This window comes from Danio aesculapii, chromosome 9, assembly GCF_903798145.1.
Source record: "Danio aesculapii chromosome 9, fDanAes4.1, whole genome shotgun sequence".
NCBI classification, from domain to species: domain Eukaryota; kingdom Metazoa; phylum Chordata; class Actinopteri; order Cypriniformes; family Danionidae; genus Danio; species Danio aesculapii.
In genome coordinates, this window is record NC_079443.1 from 165386 (window position 1) to 185684 (window position 20299).

The 20299-nt window shown below is 40.1% G+C and overlaps 2 protein-coding genes across 2 annotated transcripts in view; both read right to left on the reverse strand.

The window, feature by feature from the left end:
• Positions 1–1888: 1888 nt before the first annotated feature.
• On the reverse strand, positions 1889–13264 carry pcbp2 (poly(rC) binding protein 2). The gene is made up of 12 exons (XM_056464640.1): positions 13083–13264; positions 11912–12051; positions 9420–9452; positions 9214–9330; positions 7831–7962; positions 6694–6822; positions 6116–6190; positions 5922–5963; positions 5766–5838; positions 5501–5556; positions 4610–4779; positions 1889–2846 (listed from the first exon to the last, which is right to left on the reverse strand). Exons 2-12 carry the CDS (start codon positions 12002–12004, stop codon positions 2810–2812), a joined length of 957 nt encoding a protein of 318 aa, XP_056320615.1. The 5' UTR covers positions 12005–12051; positions 13083–13264; the 3' UTR covers positions 1889–2809.
• A 2764-nt stretch (positions 13265–16028) lies between these two features.
• The window catches only part of kif5aa (kinesin family member 5A, a), a 26045-nt gene continuing 21774 nt past the window's right edge, over positions 16029–20299 (reverse strand). Inside the window, exons 24-29 of the mRNA XM_056464639.1 lie at positions 20200–20299; positions 19821–19965; positions 19391–19455; positions 18907–18934; positions 18381–18468; positions 16029–17333 (exon numbers count right to left, since the gene is read on the reverse strand). The exon at positions 20200–20299 is cut by the window's right edge and continues 117 nt beyond it. Coding sequence (XP_056320614.1) covers positions 18390–18468; positions 18907–18934; positions 19391–19455; positions 19821–19965; positions 20200–20299 — 417 coding nt within the window. The 3' untranslated portion in view covers positions 16029–17333; positions 18381–18389. The remainder of the gene's footprint in view (positions 17334–18380; positions 18469–18906; positions 18935–19390; positions 19456–19820; positions 19966–20199) is intronic.

Genomic DNA, 20299 nt, shown 5'->3' on the forward strand with positions numbered 1-20299 from the left:
ACTTTTGTCCTGGGAGCCTGTTCCAATATGGCGGTGGTATTGACGTATCCTCAGGGTTCGTATGCGATATCTAGTGTATAAATCGATGGCAGCGACTATAATCCCCTTTTCCGGAGCGGAGAATTTCACATATGTGCTGTTCACACAGGTGAGGACGTTCTGGAATTTTCCCAGAAAGCACCATTCACACATCCATTCCAAAATACCGGTAAATTCTAACATCATTAACCAGAAATGAGCTCCACACGGCCGCACTCGTATTAAACAAGAGGTGATGGTGTGTGTGTAAGGGTAATCTTTTTCTTGATGGGTCACTTTTATTCAAGACTTTAGCACTCATGCGTCTGTTTTTGGAGCTCCCGGTGTTGTGGGCTGCTCAAATCTGACACACAGGAGCGCGCTTTTACGTGCACGCGCGTCACACAGCGAAACGCAGCGCTGGCAGGTAAATTCACAGCGGTTTATCATGAGCGTTTTATCGATCATTTTTTCCGCAGTAACACTAAAAGGAAACAGAAAAGATACCTGACTAACCAGCAGCTGCTAGATGTGTCCGGAGAAGCATTTAAAGCCGTTTCCTTTCATAAACAGTGTAGATGTGAATGCGTCTGATTGGTCGGAGTAGACGTCCATGTCAGCACGTTCTAAACGTGAACGCGCTTTTCCCGCAATTGTTCCTCAGCATTCACAGAGAGCAGCATTCCGGCAAATACCGGTAAGCTTACAAGCTCTGTCGGAACGAATTTACTGACATTTTTACAAAAGGCCTGTAATTTTGTCTTAATGTGTCTGTATGTGTGCAATGATCAGCTGAGGTACAGCTCATGTGCTTTATACAGTGTTAAATGCTAATCATGTGAGTCTGAATGCCAGTTTACATCACATTTATAGCCATATAATGAAGCAGCAGCAGCAGATAGTTCAGCTCAGATCTGGACAATACAATAAACAGTCTAAAAATTAAACTGACTCAGTGTAAACCAACACACATCAGTGATTCAGAATCTACATTTAATCATGTTAAAGAGGTTTAATATGCAGTATTTATTAGATTATAACCCTGACCGTTGTGCTGAAGTGCAGTGAGCGCACTATTCTGAGCTTCTGAATGCCTGGATTTACATTTCCCTCATGTTTCATCTGGTGCAAACAGTCAAATTGCTGAGGGGTCTGGATGCAGACTTGGTGCAGTGCAATCTGAGCTGCATCCAATGCTTTTTAATGCGCTCACCTAACCGTCACACTGACGTCACTCTATTGAGTGCATTGTGTTTGACATTGCATCGCTGAGTGATGCAATCTCAGCTTGCATCATAAAGGCTGCATCCAGATACTATTGAAACTGCTTTTCACTGCGTATCTCATCACATGGCGTGTTGTTAGGACACAGGGTTCCAATGTAACCTGCTCACCTAATGTTTACACTCCTCTAATATTTACATCATTTAGAGATTAATAACCTCATGTGGATCTCTGAATCTGCTACTGTCCAGAATAGGTCCTGTTCACAGCAGAATATCTGACTTTAGCATTAAAAATAGTGTTGACCAAGCATGAATCTTAAATATCTGCAAACACACCATGGTGTTATGCTTTAGAAGAGTCCAAATCTGACACACAGCACCTTTAATGAACTAATAATTATCTGTTTAATAATAGCTGAGGTCTTAGGTGTTGTGTAGGATTACATATGCAGAATAAGATCACTCAACTATTAATAAACCGTGAATATCTCAATAATAGGCCGGCCATAAAGAGAGTAGTAAATGGTGTGAATTGTGACCAAAAGTAAAGCATTCCCACAGTTATAATCATTTCACTCATTCTATTCGATGCATTAGAAATGAAGCCTTCTGCACATAGAGTAAACAGTGAACAGACCACAGCGTAGTTTGAGCATTTCATGTTTAATTTTGCATGTTTAATTCTTCATTCCAGCTGCACTCCAAATCTACAATATTCTGAAAACGTGCACAAAAAGGGGTTTAGGTTGCTTTGTTTTTTAAATCCTTCCTCCTGCAAGAAAAATAAAATAGAAATAAAATAGAAAACATAACTATAACTCAAGCAGAGTCGAGAGGAAACTAGTGTTAATTCTAGAAAGTTCCTTCTAGTCATGTCATTGATCAGTAACTCAGTCGCATCATCATCATCATCATCATCATATAAACGTGGTCGATTGGGAATCCTCCAGTCTGGGCTCTACAGATTAAAAAAAATACTCTCTCTAAAAGAAACATTTTCAACTCATCATCATCATTATTATTATTATTATAGCAGTAACATCAGAAACTGCAGCATCTCCCGACCCTCCCTCCAACTTCAGGATAGAGAAAATGAAAAGAAATCTTGAGGAATGACAAATCTTCAGAAAACAGAGCTTCATCAGACCACAGCTCAGGTCTAGGACAGCTCAAACCTCCTAGAGTTAAATTAAAAGAATAAATAAATATCTGATCGAGGGAGAAGCGCTCGCTCTAGCTTCTGCAGTTGCTCTCTTTTTTAGATTTTCTGGTTTTTATAAGAAAAATCTGATAACAAAAACGCTGTAGTTATGCCTTTTTCAGATTTTTCCACCTTCCGCACGCTGATGTGAACTGAGCAGAGAATACGCAAAGAAAAAGACATTAAAAACTGTACGCAAAAGGGAGATTAAAAACATCTGCATCAAATAAATAAATAAAAGAGTCGTGTATATCCATGAAGCCTAGCTGGGGTGAAAGGAACAGACAGGTGGAAAATACTTGGTTTCCTGTTGCACTTTAGAGAGCGTAAATGTGATGGAGGAGGAGAAGAGACGGACACGGCTTCAGTTAGCCGCCATTCCTGTCGCCTCAGATGACAGTCTGCAACACACACACACATATATATGCGTCAGGACAGATCTCACACACACACACTTCTCCACTGTCAGATCACACAACATCCTGAAGCACATCTATATAAAGTATGGCTGTGTGATCTTGGGAAAACTGACACTGTGATAGTTTATATAATTATTGTGACCTGAACATCATTTCTCAGAGTACTAGAGCTTCTATAGTGCTTCCCCACGTACACTTAACTTGGGCGGGCCGCCCAGGTATATTTGAGGACCTTCATTTTTAATCATCTTTTTTGAATCGGCCCAATAGCCAAACATCCACGATTGATTAACTAGTGGAAAATCTCCTCTCGCTCTACATGTTTCCTACTAATGTTCAAGGTCAACACTCCCACAGACAATCTCCCGTGCTCTGCAGAGACCCAGAGTCTCGCCTTTTTGGGACTTAAAAATGTGTTTGTCAGGGGTTTCTAAGGGCTCGGGTCAGTTGGCCGGCCCTGGCCTGGTTGGAAGAGCTCGGTTCACTTGTAGTGTGAGTGCAGAGTGTGGCTGAGCCTGAAACTGAAGACGAGACGTCACGTTTAGGGGACTGTTTGATATGGATTTATTAATCATTCTTACTGTTTAATGAACACAAACTGTGGTAGATTATTAAAGACTCAAACCCCTCACTGCACTTTCAGCAGGCCTCCTGATTCCTGCAGCATGAGGACTTGATGATTGTTTATGAGCGTCAGCAGCGGCTCATCTGCTCAGCTAAATAATTGACTGGTGTCACTGCTTATCAAACCACTAAACGAGATAACTCAAGAAATGTCCACTGTGCTGAGCGAGAGCGCTTCTGAAACTGAACAGCACATCATCGGTGACGGAAGCGTGCTCCGCATGTGAGTGCGGGCTGTTAGGGGAGACGGGACAAGCGTGCTTCAGCATGGTTCAAGGAAACTACACGGTGTACTGTCGTCATTTTTAATTAAGTCTGATTTACTTTTGCTTGGCTTCACAGCTGATGATGCGTGTACAGCCGGAAGACAGACAGAAACATTATATAATTAATTAATCTAAACCACTCAGATGAACTTTATTTAATCAGAGAGAATGACATGACATCTAAACTGGCTGAAAATACAAGTACAGCGCTAGAAATGATTAATCAACTCATTCGGCATATTTAAATAATCAACATTTTTATTCTTGTAATTATTAAACCTTTTAGATTCTTTATTTCTCATTTGCTGTATAGATTTTAATTTGGTGTTGATATCACATGCTTTATACATATCTAACCTGCTTTAGCAATAGTCTGTCTGTCGTCTTGTGCACATGGGATAATAGTTTGCACACTGAAGCCTGAAGTTGCTGTAGGAGCTCCTCCTTCAGCTCAGAGGGCTTTGGTGGAATCTGGCTCTGTTGTAGTCAGTTTATTCATCATAATGTGCTTCGTGTTATAAGCAGCAGTATTTATTATATGCATATTTCTATGTGTTCTTAGATTTCTGCACCTGCAGGGTTTTAGAGACATATTCATCACTATATAGGGGTATAGGAAGTGTTTGGATAGAGATCGAGATGTTTGACCACACTTGGTTGTTATTCATTCATTTATTTGTTTTTGTTTATTTAGAGAATAAGATTAAAGCCCCAAAATCAAAAACTTCACTAAGTATTTTCCAGGCCTTGAGTTCGTATGTCTGAAATTAAAGTGCTTTCAGGAGGCGTGGGAACCTCCACTGAAACACACACTTTCATACTATCATACGTATGTGCTGGCTGGCGTGTGTTTACCGTGCGTTGATCAGGTATTCGGCCAGGCTGATGCTGGCAGGTGAGCCGGTGATGGTGACCTGCCGGTCGCTCGATCCCTCCACTGGGTTTGCGATCTTGATCTGAGCGCCCGACATCTGACGGATCTCGTTAATCTTGGCACCTTGACGGCCGATGATGCAGCCAATCAACTGCAGGAGTACAAACACACACACACTCATTTCTCAAACACTAGACACACACCTTCGGTCATTTCTCTCTCGTACATTCATGCACTTCAACACTCACCAACACTCTCACAGCCATATTAAAAATTACTTTTGATATTTTAGGCTTATGTGATGACTTAAACTCTGTTTATTCGTGAAACATGCAGGGTGTTAATGAAAAATAAATAATCAAATAGAAAATAGTTTCTCGTAAAGCCCTTCGCTCAACCCAGTTGTATTTCTACAGAGATATATAAAGAAATAAACATGAAATAGAAAGAAAAAAAGAATAAAAAGACACTTAAAACCACAGGATCATTAATATAAGTTAACAAAGGTAAGAAAAACATTGAAAATGATCACTAAATTCTGAGCATGTTGGAATATGAACATAACGTGGGCCATTATTGAAGCGCTGGCTGGTCAAATCAATGAGATGATCATGTTTTCAGATTTTGTCATTGATCTTTCAACATTGCTGATTATAAACGTTATATGATGTTGTGCTGCTTCATATTGGTGTGAAACTATGATTCCCATAAGCACAGAATCAAGATTAACACACATCTACACTCACACATTCCCTGAAGTACACATTAATAAATCAAACTGTTTTCTTCAGCATGAGATCAGAATCTAAAGCACTGAGGATGAACTAAATAAGTAGAACATTATTATTATTATTCCTCCTCCAGATACTCACATCATTAGGAATGGTCAGTTCATGAGAGCCTGTCTGTGCAGAGGCGTCCATCCCAGCTGTACAGAGAACAGCACAGTCAGTCAAAACACACACACACACACACACACACACACACACACACACACACTACAGTACTTTATCCCATAACATTAAGGATTGCCTTAATAATTCAAATACTGAAGCATTAAAAAAAAATCCAATTTGGGTTCAGGCATATTGACAGCCCTACATCACACCCTCGTCTCACACACACACACACACACACCTGTGAACCCTTGGCTACTGGGGGCCAGAGGAAACGGGCTCTGCTGCATCGCCAACTGGTGGAGCTTCGTGAGCTGTGGAGACAACACAACCATCACACACTCTCACACACACACACACACACTGCAGAAAAAACTGCTCAAAGTCTGCTTCTTACATCAGGCTGAGGAATGGCATGTTGTCCCTGCACCGCGTATGCCTGCAAAACACACTTCAGGATTACACACATATCAAATACACAGACACACCACACATACGATTGTGCTCAAATATGCGCACAGACAGGCAAACGTATGCATATGCCTGCACACACACACACACGCTCACACATACACAGGCTAACAGACAGACCTGTCCTCCTGCAAAAATGACAGGCGATCCTGAGGGTTTGGGTCGGTAAGGGATGGTCACACCTTTAGGAGGAGACTGAAAGCAGAAACACCACAGTAAACACACACACACACACACACTCACAGTCTTAATGCACATCTAGAGCAGAGTATTAAAGTTAAAAAGCTCATCTGAACACAGATTCTCAGCAAAATGCACAACTCCGGCCTTAAAATGAATTAAGAGTTCAAATATGCACTTACACAGAGAAACTTAACTGATTATTAACCCCTGTGTGCTGTTCAGATTGACTCCCCTTTGGTTATGTTGGTGCTGTTTTTGCCCCATTGACTTCCATTATAATCACATTTAATAAAAGCCATGACAGCATATGATCATGCATTACTGATAGAGTGTATCGTTGAGTTTAAACATTGCCAAAGCATTTTCCTAAAATATGTGTCAAAATAAGATCAGTCAGCAGAAATCCTCCCATTTGCTGAAACACAGGAAGCTGTGGGCAAGTTAAGATCAGCCCAGAGTGGATGAACACCACCCAACAGCACACAAGGGTTAGGGTGTACGTGTGTGTGTTGTACCTCCAGCATGACCACACAGATCTGTTTGACACACTCGATGATGGACAGCGGGGTCCCGGCGATAGTGATGGCTCTCTCAGTGGAGTTGGGCAGCATGTCTCCTGCCACCTGTACCTGAGCTCCTGTCGACTGCACAGCACACGGGGGAAAGTCAACAAAAAAACATATTTTCAGGCCACTTTTCTATAAAACAACACCGATTAAACATCCGAGATCAACAGAACCTAAAGAAGAGAGGTTTACACTAATTTAATAGTGTCAGTATGTGTGTTTTATAAGCTAATGTTTTAACTTAGCATGTTTTTAAAAATAATATCTGCAAAAACATACGCAACACCTTTAACATGGTGCACACACTTCATTTGGACATGTTTGTGTAATTCTATTTATTAAACGTGTTGAATAATCTTCAATAGTTAAATATAGTATTATAGATGTTGTGTTCGGGCGTTCCAGAAAAAAACTTTTAAACAGGAGTGGACAGAGCAGTTACTGGGTGAGCAGGTATGGGAAAACCCCCAGATTATACTGAACGCTCAGCAGAGAGAGAGGAGCGGGCTGAACACACACCTCCTCTGTTCTTATTTTAACACTTCATCAAGCTTAAATTAACACATTTAATACAAGGACAGGCGGGAACGCAGCAATTGATGGAAATCTGTCATAGTGACACAGAACTTTAATCCACAAGAACACGATTAGCACTAGAACCAGCAGAGGGCCACCTGTGCGGGTACATTTAACCCATGTGCTAATTCTCTTTGAGAAATGGCTAAAACACTTTATTTGAGTGTATTATGCCACTGTGTTCATGAAGCCTTTTGTAGACAAGAAAAATAGTCTTGTTTTCAGGAATAATGAGCCAAAATGAAGTTTTTCCTTTAAACAAGCTAAATAATCTGCCAATGGGGAAGCAGAATGATGGGTTTTCTCTTTGGCATTATTAACTTAATCAACATTAATTAGCTTGTCTTAAGGAAAAACTTCATTTTGACATTTATAAAGGCTGTTTTTGCTGGTCTAGAAAATGCTTCTTGATTTAGGATTTTGTAGATGTTTGGACTAGAAACAAGAGCAATACTATAAGAAAGAAAGGCAGTGTTTGTGGTGTGTGTATTGTGGCTCTGCGTCCCGCACCTCCCTGATCTCCTTGATCTTGCATCCTCCTTTGCCGATGAGCGAGCCGCACTGGCTGGCCGGAACCACGATCCGCAGCGTCACTGGCGGCTTGGAGGTGGCCGTGCTGTTGGACATGGAGCTGCTGATGTCCTGATTAACACACACACACACACACACACACACGTTTAGACCTGGGGTCCGTTCTTCGTACATGGATTACTCAATTAGCTGGATTTTTTTACTAACGCTTTGACCCGATCCAGGATAGTTTGGTTCTTCAAAACTCATCTGAGAGATGCTAACATGGCAGCAGGTCTGGAGCTCAAATGGGGAGCAGCAGCTTACTTCATATGAACAGCATTAGATCAGCTGATTTCAAGCAGAGCTGATACTGAAAGAGTGTACCGAGTGCTGATGCTTTCTTACAATAGTAACCTCCTATAGGTTATAAACACACTGCATTCATTTAAGAACAATAGTAAAAATATATACTTAAAAACATTAATCAAAAAATAATAATAATTAATAATAATAATTAATATAATAATAATAATAATAATAATAATAAATAATAATGTTGTGCAGCCTCCACAAGGGGCTGAAAGAGAACATTTATTAGTGACTGTAGGCCTGTACGCTAATTTTAAGATACCAATATAGGCTTTTTCTAGACATAAACACATGTTTTTAAAGCCGACCCAGCTTCAGTATGTATGATAATAGTTTCTGTATGATAATAGGCCAATATTCTCCGTGGTGTTTTAAAGGAATAATAAGGTCTGGGAGTCCTGCAGATGTTAGACAGCTAATATGTCAGTGATTTGATGCTTTGCTAAAGTTGAAGATAGTTTTCCCAAATCAAAATGCTTATTTGATGCTAAATTAACAGCAGTTCTGCTTGCACCACATGATTAGGAAACTCGAACACTGTCATAAAGAAAATCTGATCTTAAAACTAAAACTAATGTTGCTGACGTGGATAAATGAACATTAATCAGATGATGTCATACCAATCACTGCACTGCTAATCAAGATGAGGAGGATGGAGAGATCTGTCCTTCACAACACAGAGCTCAGATCAGCTCATCCAGATATTTTATCAAGGTTATATTTATAATTTGACGATCTCAGTTAATTCTACAAATTAGACTAGAAAGTGTAGAAAAAGCAGATAATTCAGCAGAAGCGTGTCTCTCATCAGTCAGTAACGCTGTCTCTTCTGTTTTCATTTCTTTGGCAGGAGAATCACTCAGCCTGAGAGTTAGCAGTGAGTGGGAGATGGTAATGTTTTGTCCAGCAGAGGGCGTTCCCATGATGCTGTGACATCACACCTAAATAATCATTTGAATGGCTGAATGTGTGTATGCATGTCTAATGTGTGTATAAAGATCTAGAGAGCACCTCCTCCAGCTTCTCGATGATCATGGAGAAGGCCTTGAAGATGGCGGTGGTGGGGCCTGCCAGCGTGATGATGCGTTCAGGGCAGTTCCCTTCTGAGATGTTGATCCGTGCACCACTCTGCACACACACACACACACACACGCACGCACGCACGCTCGGAATCACTCAAACACAACCACCAACACATCTGAGGAACAGCATCTCACCTCCTCCCGCATCTTCTTCACAGATTCACCTTTCTGAAACACACACACAGATTATTTTTAGCATCACAGACTATGGAGACAGACTCCTAAAACATGCTTAATAAATGCTTTCTTGAGTCTGATTGCTGCAACTTACTGTACAATATTAAACCACAAAAAGGAAATCGTTTAAGAACATTTAAGAAAAAAGGAACATTTAAGATGCTAAAGTGCACCATCCTCACGGTTTCATATCAAAAAATAAATACACAAGCCACAAACCAGCTTTATCTGATATATATTCAGTTGACTATGGTTTAGATTGTTCTTATGACGTCTTTGAATGCTTAAATGCAACTTCTTGTATTTATTATTGTTTATTTTCCCTCTTAATTTCTGGATTCCATATTTGATTGTTTTGTTAAGCCATTGTGGAGAACCCCATGTACCACATGCATCTGTATGTGAATTTGGAAACCACAAATAATAATAATAAAAAATAAAGATACAAAAGGAGTGTGATGGTACTCCCATAAATGTTTATAGGTCTATATCTAAAAACAGCAACAGAAGATATGATTAAAGCTGCCCGAGTGCTTTCTGGTTAGCTCAGTTTTCAGAATGGTCAATAAATAAATAAATAAATACAAACTGTATTGAAAGTAGTCCAGCAGAACAAATAAAAGCGCTTTATAAATGGGTTACTTCATGCATTGACTAATGACATTATAGATAATTGATTTATTTTATTTCCCATCAAATGCAGTATGGTTATTTTAGCTTCACTACAGTATATCTGTGGTAAATGCTGGCATTATGTCAATTAACACTCTTTACCGGGTCTGCAACGCTTCTATTGTTTGGTTTTCCAGAACTGCTGTGATGGGGTTGAGGTGGGGGCTAATTAGCATATTCATAGATCTGTGCATATTTAATGAGATGGTGGAATTCAAGGCATTAAGGCATGAATACATTTTCCACTGCGGAAAACAAAATCCATGTAACTTTGATGATCAAAGCGGAGCCTTAAAGGATAAAATTAGCGACTGCAGTGTAAAATATTGAATCTAAATATCACGTTTGTTTACTGTTAACATAAATGATACACCATAAAACGTTTACCAAATTCAGTTCTGCATCAGAAGAAGACTCCTGTATGTTTGGACTTGTTTTTTTCCTCAAGCACAGGCAAATGAAGACGACACAAACATTCTCAGCTAAAAATACAATTGCATGACTGTATATACTTAACCATTTTAAAATAGCAGAACACAGTTTATCATACAAGGGGCAATACTCGTATTTAAAGACATGAAGGACTCGACATAATCAAAATATCACTTTGATAAGACTTCAGCTAAATAAGGCTCATCAGCGGTGTGTTGTTTAGAGTGAGAGCAGGTTTACTATGGTTCAATGGCTGATTTATTGCTGAAGCACCTTTAGTTTTTCTGACTGATTTGCCACAAGCGAGCTACCAATGAGCTTTTGCTGAATACATCACACTTATAATGTCGCACAAAATGTGTGCCTTCTGCTTTATTACTCATATTTTATTCATTAGAGAAGATGGAGATGAATCTGTGGTCTTTAGTGATTCACAATGTCAATGGTTACGCTTTAATAAATAAAAAATAAACACCTAAAAACAACACTGTACAATCAATCCTGATGATATAATGAGCTCTGATGAAGTGAAATGATCGTTTGGTGCAAGAAATTTAACATTATTAACAATATTTCAGAACTGATTCTGATTTAATGTTGTCTGGTTTAGTAATCAGTGTAGAGAAATGCAATGCAGAATTCTCCATCAGAGCTCCTTAGTTCCTGCCTTCAGCATTCAAACACAAATCATGACGACAGACACTGTGGTGTGATGGTTTTTAAGGTGGTTAGAAGTGTGTTGGGATGTTTGGACTAAACAAGAGCAAAGTTTGCACAGGAGTTGGACCTGATCAACATTACATTCCTCAAAAAAAAAAAATACAAATAAATGCTCGTAATGTCAAGACATGCAGGAGACGCAGTACAATCCATAAACTCTGCCCATTAAAAACAGGTTGCCTTTATACTGTAAAATCGCAAAGAAATTTAATTACTGATTGAGAAAAGTATTGTTGTTGTGATACAAATATGATTAATCGTGCCGCTTTACAATACACTCACACCACGCTGTCAGGGACAACCAGAGCGCTCAGTTGGTCCACATGCAGTAGTGTTTTTGAAGAGGAAGAATTAACATCATTACAGACTAATGACTGGCATGTGGAAATTACCTCAGTTACAGATCGTGAATTTCAGCTTATTTTCAATTAAGTGTGCAGTCCTAGCTGACTGCGAGTAAATCAACACTTCACTTTTGGGTGAACTATCCCTTTAAGGTGGAGAACCAGACCCATCAGTGCTTCCTCCATATGCATATATATCACTGTAATTATAATATTAATAATAATAATGATGATGATGATGATGTGTCTGATCACACACACACTGCAGCTTCTCCAACGCACCTTCCCAATAATGCTGCCCACTTCTTTGCCGTGCATGAGCAGCCGGATGGTCAGCGTGACGTTCAGCCCTCCTTCAATCACTCCAGAGTCCATGATGATCAGCCTGCAGAGATCTGGATCTTTGGTCACGGATGATTAACCTGTGCAGATCACAAACACTGAACATCACACAGAGAATACTGTACACGACGTAACAATAAAGGCACACCCATCACACACAAGATCACACATACTCTATTCAACCCAATTAATAATAATATTAGTAATAATAATAATAATAATAATAATAATAATAATGTGACCATCACAGAGATCTAGATGCTAACGACAAACATACTGTACTCAAAATTAAAATATGAACACACGACCATCACACAAAAGTCCAACGACAAGAGTACTATAATATATATTAAAGCTGATTATTATCCACAATTATAGTAACATATTCATATTGAAGTATAGAAGAAAATTAATAATAATAAAACACACACGACCTAACACAGCCCACCTAAACAGTAAACAACGACACGAGCATTTACAAACACTCCCATTGAAAACCAACAATACTACAGCTAACGTTAATAATAAAAACCAAAATACAGGTCAAATCACATCCTTTATAAATCAAGCAGTACAACCACAGCCCTGATTCTGCAGCTCAAACATTAACGTTACCCTGGTAAAGCCACAGCGCGAGTAAACGCTGAATAAACGCGTCTGAAGCACACGACTGAACACAAACACTGACGGCGGACATTATTGGCGCCTCAGACTAATGTTTAGCACTAGCAGAAGACATAATCGCGCATTATTATTAACATGCGTCGAATAAATGAAGAATAGCGTATAAAAGCGAGGTTATCGGCCGCTAGGAGTGACCGCAGGCGGTATAAACAGCGCGCTTGAGCCGCGGTAGCTCGTGTTTACCAGCTGCGTAACACCGCGTCATGACGGCCAACCGCGCTCCAAAGCTACCAAACCCGCTGCAGCTCGACCCGCCGCCACTGTGCAGCCGGTTACACGGTAAACACCGGCGAGCCGAGCACAGAAGCGTCGACAGAGAGCGCCAGAAAAACCGCGCAGGCCGATTAGCATCAGCGCTAACGCTAGCGCAGCCCGCGGCCTTCAGGGCCTCGCGCTCGGGCAGAACAGAACCGCGCTGGAGGCTCACCTGACGCGCGCTCCGGGAGGGGGAGAGTCCGAGGGTCCGGAGGGAGAGAGGGGGAGGTTCGGGAGGGAGTTTTGAGAGGATTCGGGGAAGAGGGAAGACACGGCGGCGTGATCGAGCTCCACTCTTACAAAGACAACAAGATGTGTCCCGATCACCTCTCACCCACGACCTTTCTGACGTCAGCGCGCTGGCCACGCCCCCGCCCGCCCGCCGCGTACTGCGCACTGCACACTGCGTACTGCTCCCCGCAGGGTAAAACCGGGAAGGGATACAGCAGCGGATACTCACGTCGGTATAGCATCATTTTTGTGATGCTGGACAGCAACACTTACTGTTTTTACATTACTGTGATGGTTGGGTGTAGGGTTTGGGTAGGGGTAGACGTTCATAAAATCCAATTGGAAAATGTAATAAATAACACAAACAGTACACGGTATAATTAGTGTTTTAATATTTATGTGATGGTTGGGGTTGGGCTAAGCGTTAATAAAATACAATTCATGGATAATTTAACAGATAGTTTTCGTTGACTTCCGGCCGAAGCTGTATCCCCTCTAGCAACAAATACTGCGCACTGCCTACTGCAACGGAAGCCCAGCAGCGGGCAGAAGGAAAATAAACGCGTCTGTAGTGGAAACATAGACGTGTCACAGAATATTTTCATATGTTCCGGACTTTGTGTTTATTCACGTTTCTGTTTTACTTACCTTATTTATATGACAGTTAATAAAAATGCATAAAAAAGGAATTCGTATGAATTTAAAGAGAAAACACTGCCTAAAAAGACACTCACATGAATCTGCATTGACGTACACAGATGTCCTAAACAATAAATTATGATTTATTAGAGATGGGAAATGATGTCTGCTATTGATAACAGCGAGAATCGAGTAATTCTAGACAGATCAGTGTGTGCAATAGAAAATCAAGACTTTTATGAGAGGAAAATCACCATGACGTTTACTTTATCGCATTTTGGTTTTGAAGGTGATCAAGAGTTCAGATTTGCAACGCTGAAACTGAATAAACATTGTGTGTGTGCAACTCCAGCAAGATTGCAGGTTTTCTCTTTAAAGGACTCAAAGAGACATGAAAGCCCAAACACATTGTCATATTAAACAGGTTATTAAACAGTAAAACATTAGACCATTGATCATATATTTACTGGTGCGAGAATGCAAACATCATCGATCAGCAAAATTCAGTTTTCATATCAGAAAATATCTGTTGAAACAGCCTATCAAAGGTTACTGTAGATCAAAACCCTAATAAGCTTGATTAATGAGATGAAATTATATAAGTATGCATGCTACATTGTGAACCATATACTGTGTGTGTGTGTGTGTGTGTGTGTGTGTATATATATATATATGTGTGTGTGTCTGTATAAAACCATAAAATGCTTCAGTCAGTTCTAATGCATGTTTTTTCAGTTTAGTTGCTTCTTTGTCCAGCAGGTGTCTCCAGCATTTGCTGTTTCGAATGCTTCAATAAACTGAATTATTTTGTGAAGCAGTTGGTTCAATTGTTTGTCCCATTACTAGCGTGTCTGCAAGTGGTGCTTAAAGTATCTATGAATGTAAATTATTTGTCATTTATTCCTCTATCATGACGCACATCCACTTAAAACGGTCCTGAATTAGGAAAAAAATGAGGGCGGTGCAGGAATTAGTTCTTTGGAAACCGATGGATTTGTTGAAAGTTGGTGTTGCTGACAAAATAAGGGGAGATTGACAAATGCATGAATTCAAAGAAGACCAAACACCCGCTCTGATAGCCCCACCATAATGGACTGATAGCTCCGCCCTAAATGACTGATAGCTCTGCCGTTAAGGATTGATATCCTCACCCTAAAGGACTGATAGCCCTGCACTAAAGGACTGATAGCTCCGCCCTAAAGAACTGATAGCCCCGCCCTAAATGACTGATAACCCCACCCTAAAGGACTGATAGCCCCACGCTAAAGGACTGATAGCTCCACCCTAAAGAACTGATAGCTCCACCCTAAAGAACTGATAGCCCCGCCCTAATGAACTGATAGCCCCACCCTAATGAAATGATAGCCCCGCCCTAAATGACAGATAGCCACACCTTAAAGGACCGATAACCCCGCCCTTAAAGGAGTTCCATGTGACCATGAAGATAGTCGTTTTGACGGGCAGGAAAGATTATGGTATTTGTTTAAAGTTTATGAGAGCAAATTATGTCGAATATTGTTCTTGTTTATAACAAAAAATATTATGTACATATAAAAATGAGTCATTTTGATTTCATAGTGACTTAAATCATGTGGGTCAGTGCAAACAGGTGTAATAAAGCAAAGGAAACGTGAAACAGCTGTGATGCAGAGATTTGGTGAAATGCATTGTGGGATATGTAGTCCTGTAGAGCTGCAGGATGAACGGAGCACGTCTGTTGGCTGATCTTCATAACAGGTTCAATAACAGACTGCAGGCCACGGCTCAGGAGTAATTCAGCTGTACAGTTCAAGAGACAAATACCTGGACACAAACAGGTTTACCAATGTCCCTCTCAACTACTGCTATGTATTTCTTTTCAATACACTTCAACCATGTCACAATCACAGGATGCATCACAAATGAAGCAACATTGAGAAACATGAGGCAATACAAACACATAACAACAACAACATTTCTTCACTGTAATCTGTGCTGAGGTCTTTCATTTCACTCTCAGCGAGATAAAAGCCCTGTATAATAACATAAAACACTCATCTTTTAAAGAGAAGTATGTTATTTAGGAGGTTTATTTGAGTGTGTTACTAATTATTGTTTAACTTATAGTTAACTTTTTAAACCATGACAGAGCTGACACTAACAGAGTTGAGATTGTCCACCATTTTGTGTTGTAGCTCAAACCAGACAGTACATGGGCTAAAATAAAAACAAGGAATCCAGCTTTCTTCAATTACATTTATTTCTTCCAGCAAACTAGCACACTGTACATATATCACATAAAACAACCTTCAGTAAAGATATTTAGGGTAAATCTGCTGCGCTATTGCACAAACTCTCTTCATGGGCTTCAGAAATATTTTCCCTCTAATAGTTATGATTGGGGAAGAAACAGGATTCAGCGCTGTAACTCGATCAGTTCACACACACTCGATCATTGTCTTGCTAAGCATGAAAGTGTAAAGACATCCTGAAGGAGAACTCAAAATCTGATTGCAGATCACATGACCACGCTCGCTCCTCTTTCTGCCCTCCTGATTGGCTGATCAGGATTTAAGCGGGAGAATTCGGAAGCGGTGAACATTCAGACCTTTGGCAGAAAAATAAATGCGGTGCTTCACCAGTGTACATGTAAAACGATGTGCTCTCTCCACATACAGTATTATTATTCTCTCATTCTAATCATCTGTTGATGGAAAAATGAACACAAAGCAAATCATAGTTACTGAAAATCTTTCACGATTGGAGGTAGTCAGTACTGGAATATAATATTATCAAAATCTACACAATGACACCACTGTTATATAGAGTCTACACCACCGAAATGCTTCTCTCACGTAGAGTTAGTGTACAAATATTAAGAAACTCTTAAATCAGTCAGCATTTTCAAGACATGCACATATTATAGACATGTTTTCAGAAATAATGAGTCAAAATGAAGAGAGTTTCTCATTCAAACAAGCAAAATAACCTGCCACTGGAGTGAGAAAAATAATCTACTTCTGTTTAATATGTCATTATTTCGCTGACTGTATTGGCAGATTATTAGAAGGACAAACATGTTTAATTTTGACTCATTATTTCTGTAAACAAGACAATACTAGTCTCCAAAATGCTTCTTGATTTGAGGATTTCTAGATATGTGCACTAGACAAAAACTCTCAGCAAGAAAAGCAGGTTTTGCAGATCTAGAAGTGTGTATTCCTGAACACACACACTTACAACATTGATCCGTCCGTCTTTAAGGCTCAGCAAGACTAAAGGGAAGTTATTATTTCTAGTTCTCTCCTGTATTATAATATGCAAGCATTACAGATGTGTGTATTCGGGTATCTACTGTAGGTGAGGGTTCATTTACAGTCTATGGGCTGATTTCTGACTAAACAGACAAACATGCAACAGTGAGATACGTGAGATGGGATACGTGATGTGACTCTGCATGAGGAATAGAGGATTATTTCATACAATAGAAGACAGTACAGAGCCAAGAGATCTAGAACCAAAGCTTTACGAAGATGGAGAAGGCTGACCGGCTGCATGCAGACCACTGGGGAATCTGGAGAAAAGCAGACAAGAAACTGACAATTAGCAGAGTTTCTCAGCTCAAAATGTGTGTGTGTGTGTGTGTGTGTGTGTGTGTGTGTGTGTGTGTGCGACTCATTGCAAATATGCACATATGTGACTCATTCCAGAATTGTGTGTAAATTTCATGCATTTTACATTCATCTTGCCTTAACTGGAATAATATACAATAAATGTGTAATATACAGTAAACTGAACCCATTATTAAAGTAAAATCATGCAAAACGCCTAAATGTGATTGAGAATGTTTGATTCTGTTACTAATTATTGTTTAACTGATTGTTAAACTTTTTGAGACACTAACAGGGTTGACGATTTAAGACTTGACAATAACAATTGACGATAACGGAGTTGAGGAAAACAGAGTTGACGATAACAGAGTTGAGGATAACGGAGTTGACGATAACAGAGTTGACGATAACGGAGTTGACGATAACAGAGTTGACGATGACAGAGTTGATGATAACAGAGTTGACGATAACAGAGTTGACGATGACAGAGTTGATGATAACGGAGTTGACGATAACGGAGTTGACGGTAACGGAGTTGACGATAACAGAGTTGAAGATAACGGAGTTGACGGTAACGGAGTTGACGATAACAGAGTTGAAGATAACGGAGTTGACGATAACGGAGTTGACGGTAACGGAGTTGACGATAACGGAGTTGAAGATAACGGAGTTGACGATAACGGAGTTGACGATAACGGAGTTGACGATAACGGAGTTGACGGTAACGGAGTTGACGATAACAGAGTTGACGATAACGGAGTTGACGATAACGGAGTTGACGATAACGGAGTCGACGATAACGGAGTTGATGATAACGGAGTTGACGATAACAGAGTTGACGATAACAGAGTTGACGATAACGGAGATTTTTTCTATCATTTTGTGCTTTAGCTCCAGATGCTAACCTCAAACCACCCCATGACCCCATGTGTGTGTGTATATATATATATATATATATATAAGTGTGCGTGTGTGTGTATGTACTGTGGTGTGTATGTGTGTGTGCTCACATTAAATGATTAACTGGCTGCAGTCTCCTGCTGCATGATGTACACTCGAGAAGCATCGTCCACCATGCTGCCGCAGTGAACATCACTCCTGAAACAGAGACGGAGAGCCCAATAAAGCAACACAATAAAAAAGTATCCAGTTTCCAAGTATCCAAGCTTCTTATCCACACTGAGAAGTATCCGAAATGGGTAAATCATTGTACGCCACACATGTAAAATGCAGTAAAAACAAAGTTTGCCAGTCTATATTTCATATAAACGTATTATATTACACTCAACAAAGAGCTGGTGTAAAGCTGGTGTTTTAGAAGACAGCTTGAGTCCAAATATATTAAACGGGTTCATTAATATCATGAATTCAAAGTTAAGGTACATTCTGATCCAACATTTCTAAATAATTATACAGATTTCTACTATCTACAGTCATAATGAGCATCACATGGCTACATATGCATTATGATCTTCAGAGTGGAAAAAGCTGTTCTGGATCAGTGCAGAAATACATGTTCTTATAGGGTTGACTTACCTGTTATCATTAATATCTGTGCTATTTCCTGAGAAGAATATAAGAAACAAAGCAATGTTTACATCTGTAACATCTAAAACATGATACACTGCAGAAACACTGCTCTTACTTGTCTCATTTCTAGTCTAAATTTCTAAAAACTCTTAAATCAAGAAGCATTTTCCAGACATGCACAAAATACCTTCTTGTTTTCAGACATGATGAGTTCTTTAGTCCCTAAAACAAGCTCAATAATCTAGTTGTTCATTCTGACATTATTTCACTTCCCCCGTTGTAAGATTATTCTGCTTATTTTAAGGAAAAGCTCACTTCATTTGAACTCATTATTTATTCTCTGTTGCTCCTCTAGAAAATGCTTCTTGGTTAAAGATTTTTTAAAGATATTTACTCTAGAAACAAGACAAAAACACTAAATAATAATAATTCTTATTTTATCATTATGGCTCATGAGCACTGCTGGTAAATCACACACACTCCAGCTTACCGTTCTCCACATCGAGCGGACAGGAGCTCAGTATGTCTATGGATCTCACAGTGCTGTATCCAACACTAAACACACAAACAGACCGCAGATTAGATCGAGGAGAAGAGAAGTGAAGCCACACTGCGCTCACAGTATCATGTCATCCATTCGCTTTAATTCCATATCTCAGTGCACTGATGAAGCTTTCCATACACAGCTGTGTAACCATTGTGTTCAGTTGTGTGCTTATCAAGTAGATGGTGTGTGTTAATTACTTGCGCTCGCCTCCCTCACCATCCACAGTGACAGCGCATATGAGATAAATGACCTCGGCATGTAATAACTGGTTATGATCTATTACTGAACTCATCCCGAATGGTCAACATCTGCATCATGGTGCATTGACGAAACTATAAGTTTTAACACCCCTAACAGACAGACAGATGCTCACGTGTTGGTCTTCGGGCTGTTCTCCATCTTCTCGTCCTGCAGGAATCGGGCGTTGCTGTAAGACGTGGCCGGTTTGCTTGCGCGTGTGGAGGAGAAGCTGGTGGGCGATGTGGCGGTGACATGATGCCCGGGTCTCACTGGCTTAGCTGAGAGAGGAGAAACACACACAAGATTAGATCATGTGTAGAATAGAATTAGGTAAGGCCACGACTATATAAAGGGGAAGGAGAAACTCTACTGTCATTGTAATAATAACAGAATGAGATTTGTTTGGCAGCTCTCAGAGATCAGCAGCAATTAGAAACACAGATCAGGAATGTCAATGCACAGTAAAGAGGATCTGAGAGAGTGTGTGTATGTCAATGCAGTGTTCAGCATACCGATCTGAGCGGCGTTTGGGCGGCGCAGTGGGTAACGCAGCCTCATGGCGTCCCGGATGCGCTCCACCTCCTGCTGGTACCGGCGCCGGTCGTTCATCGC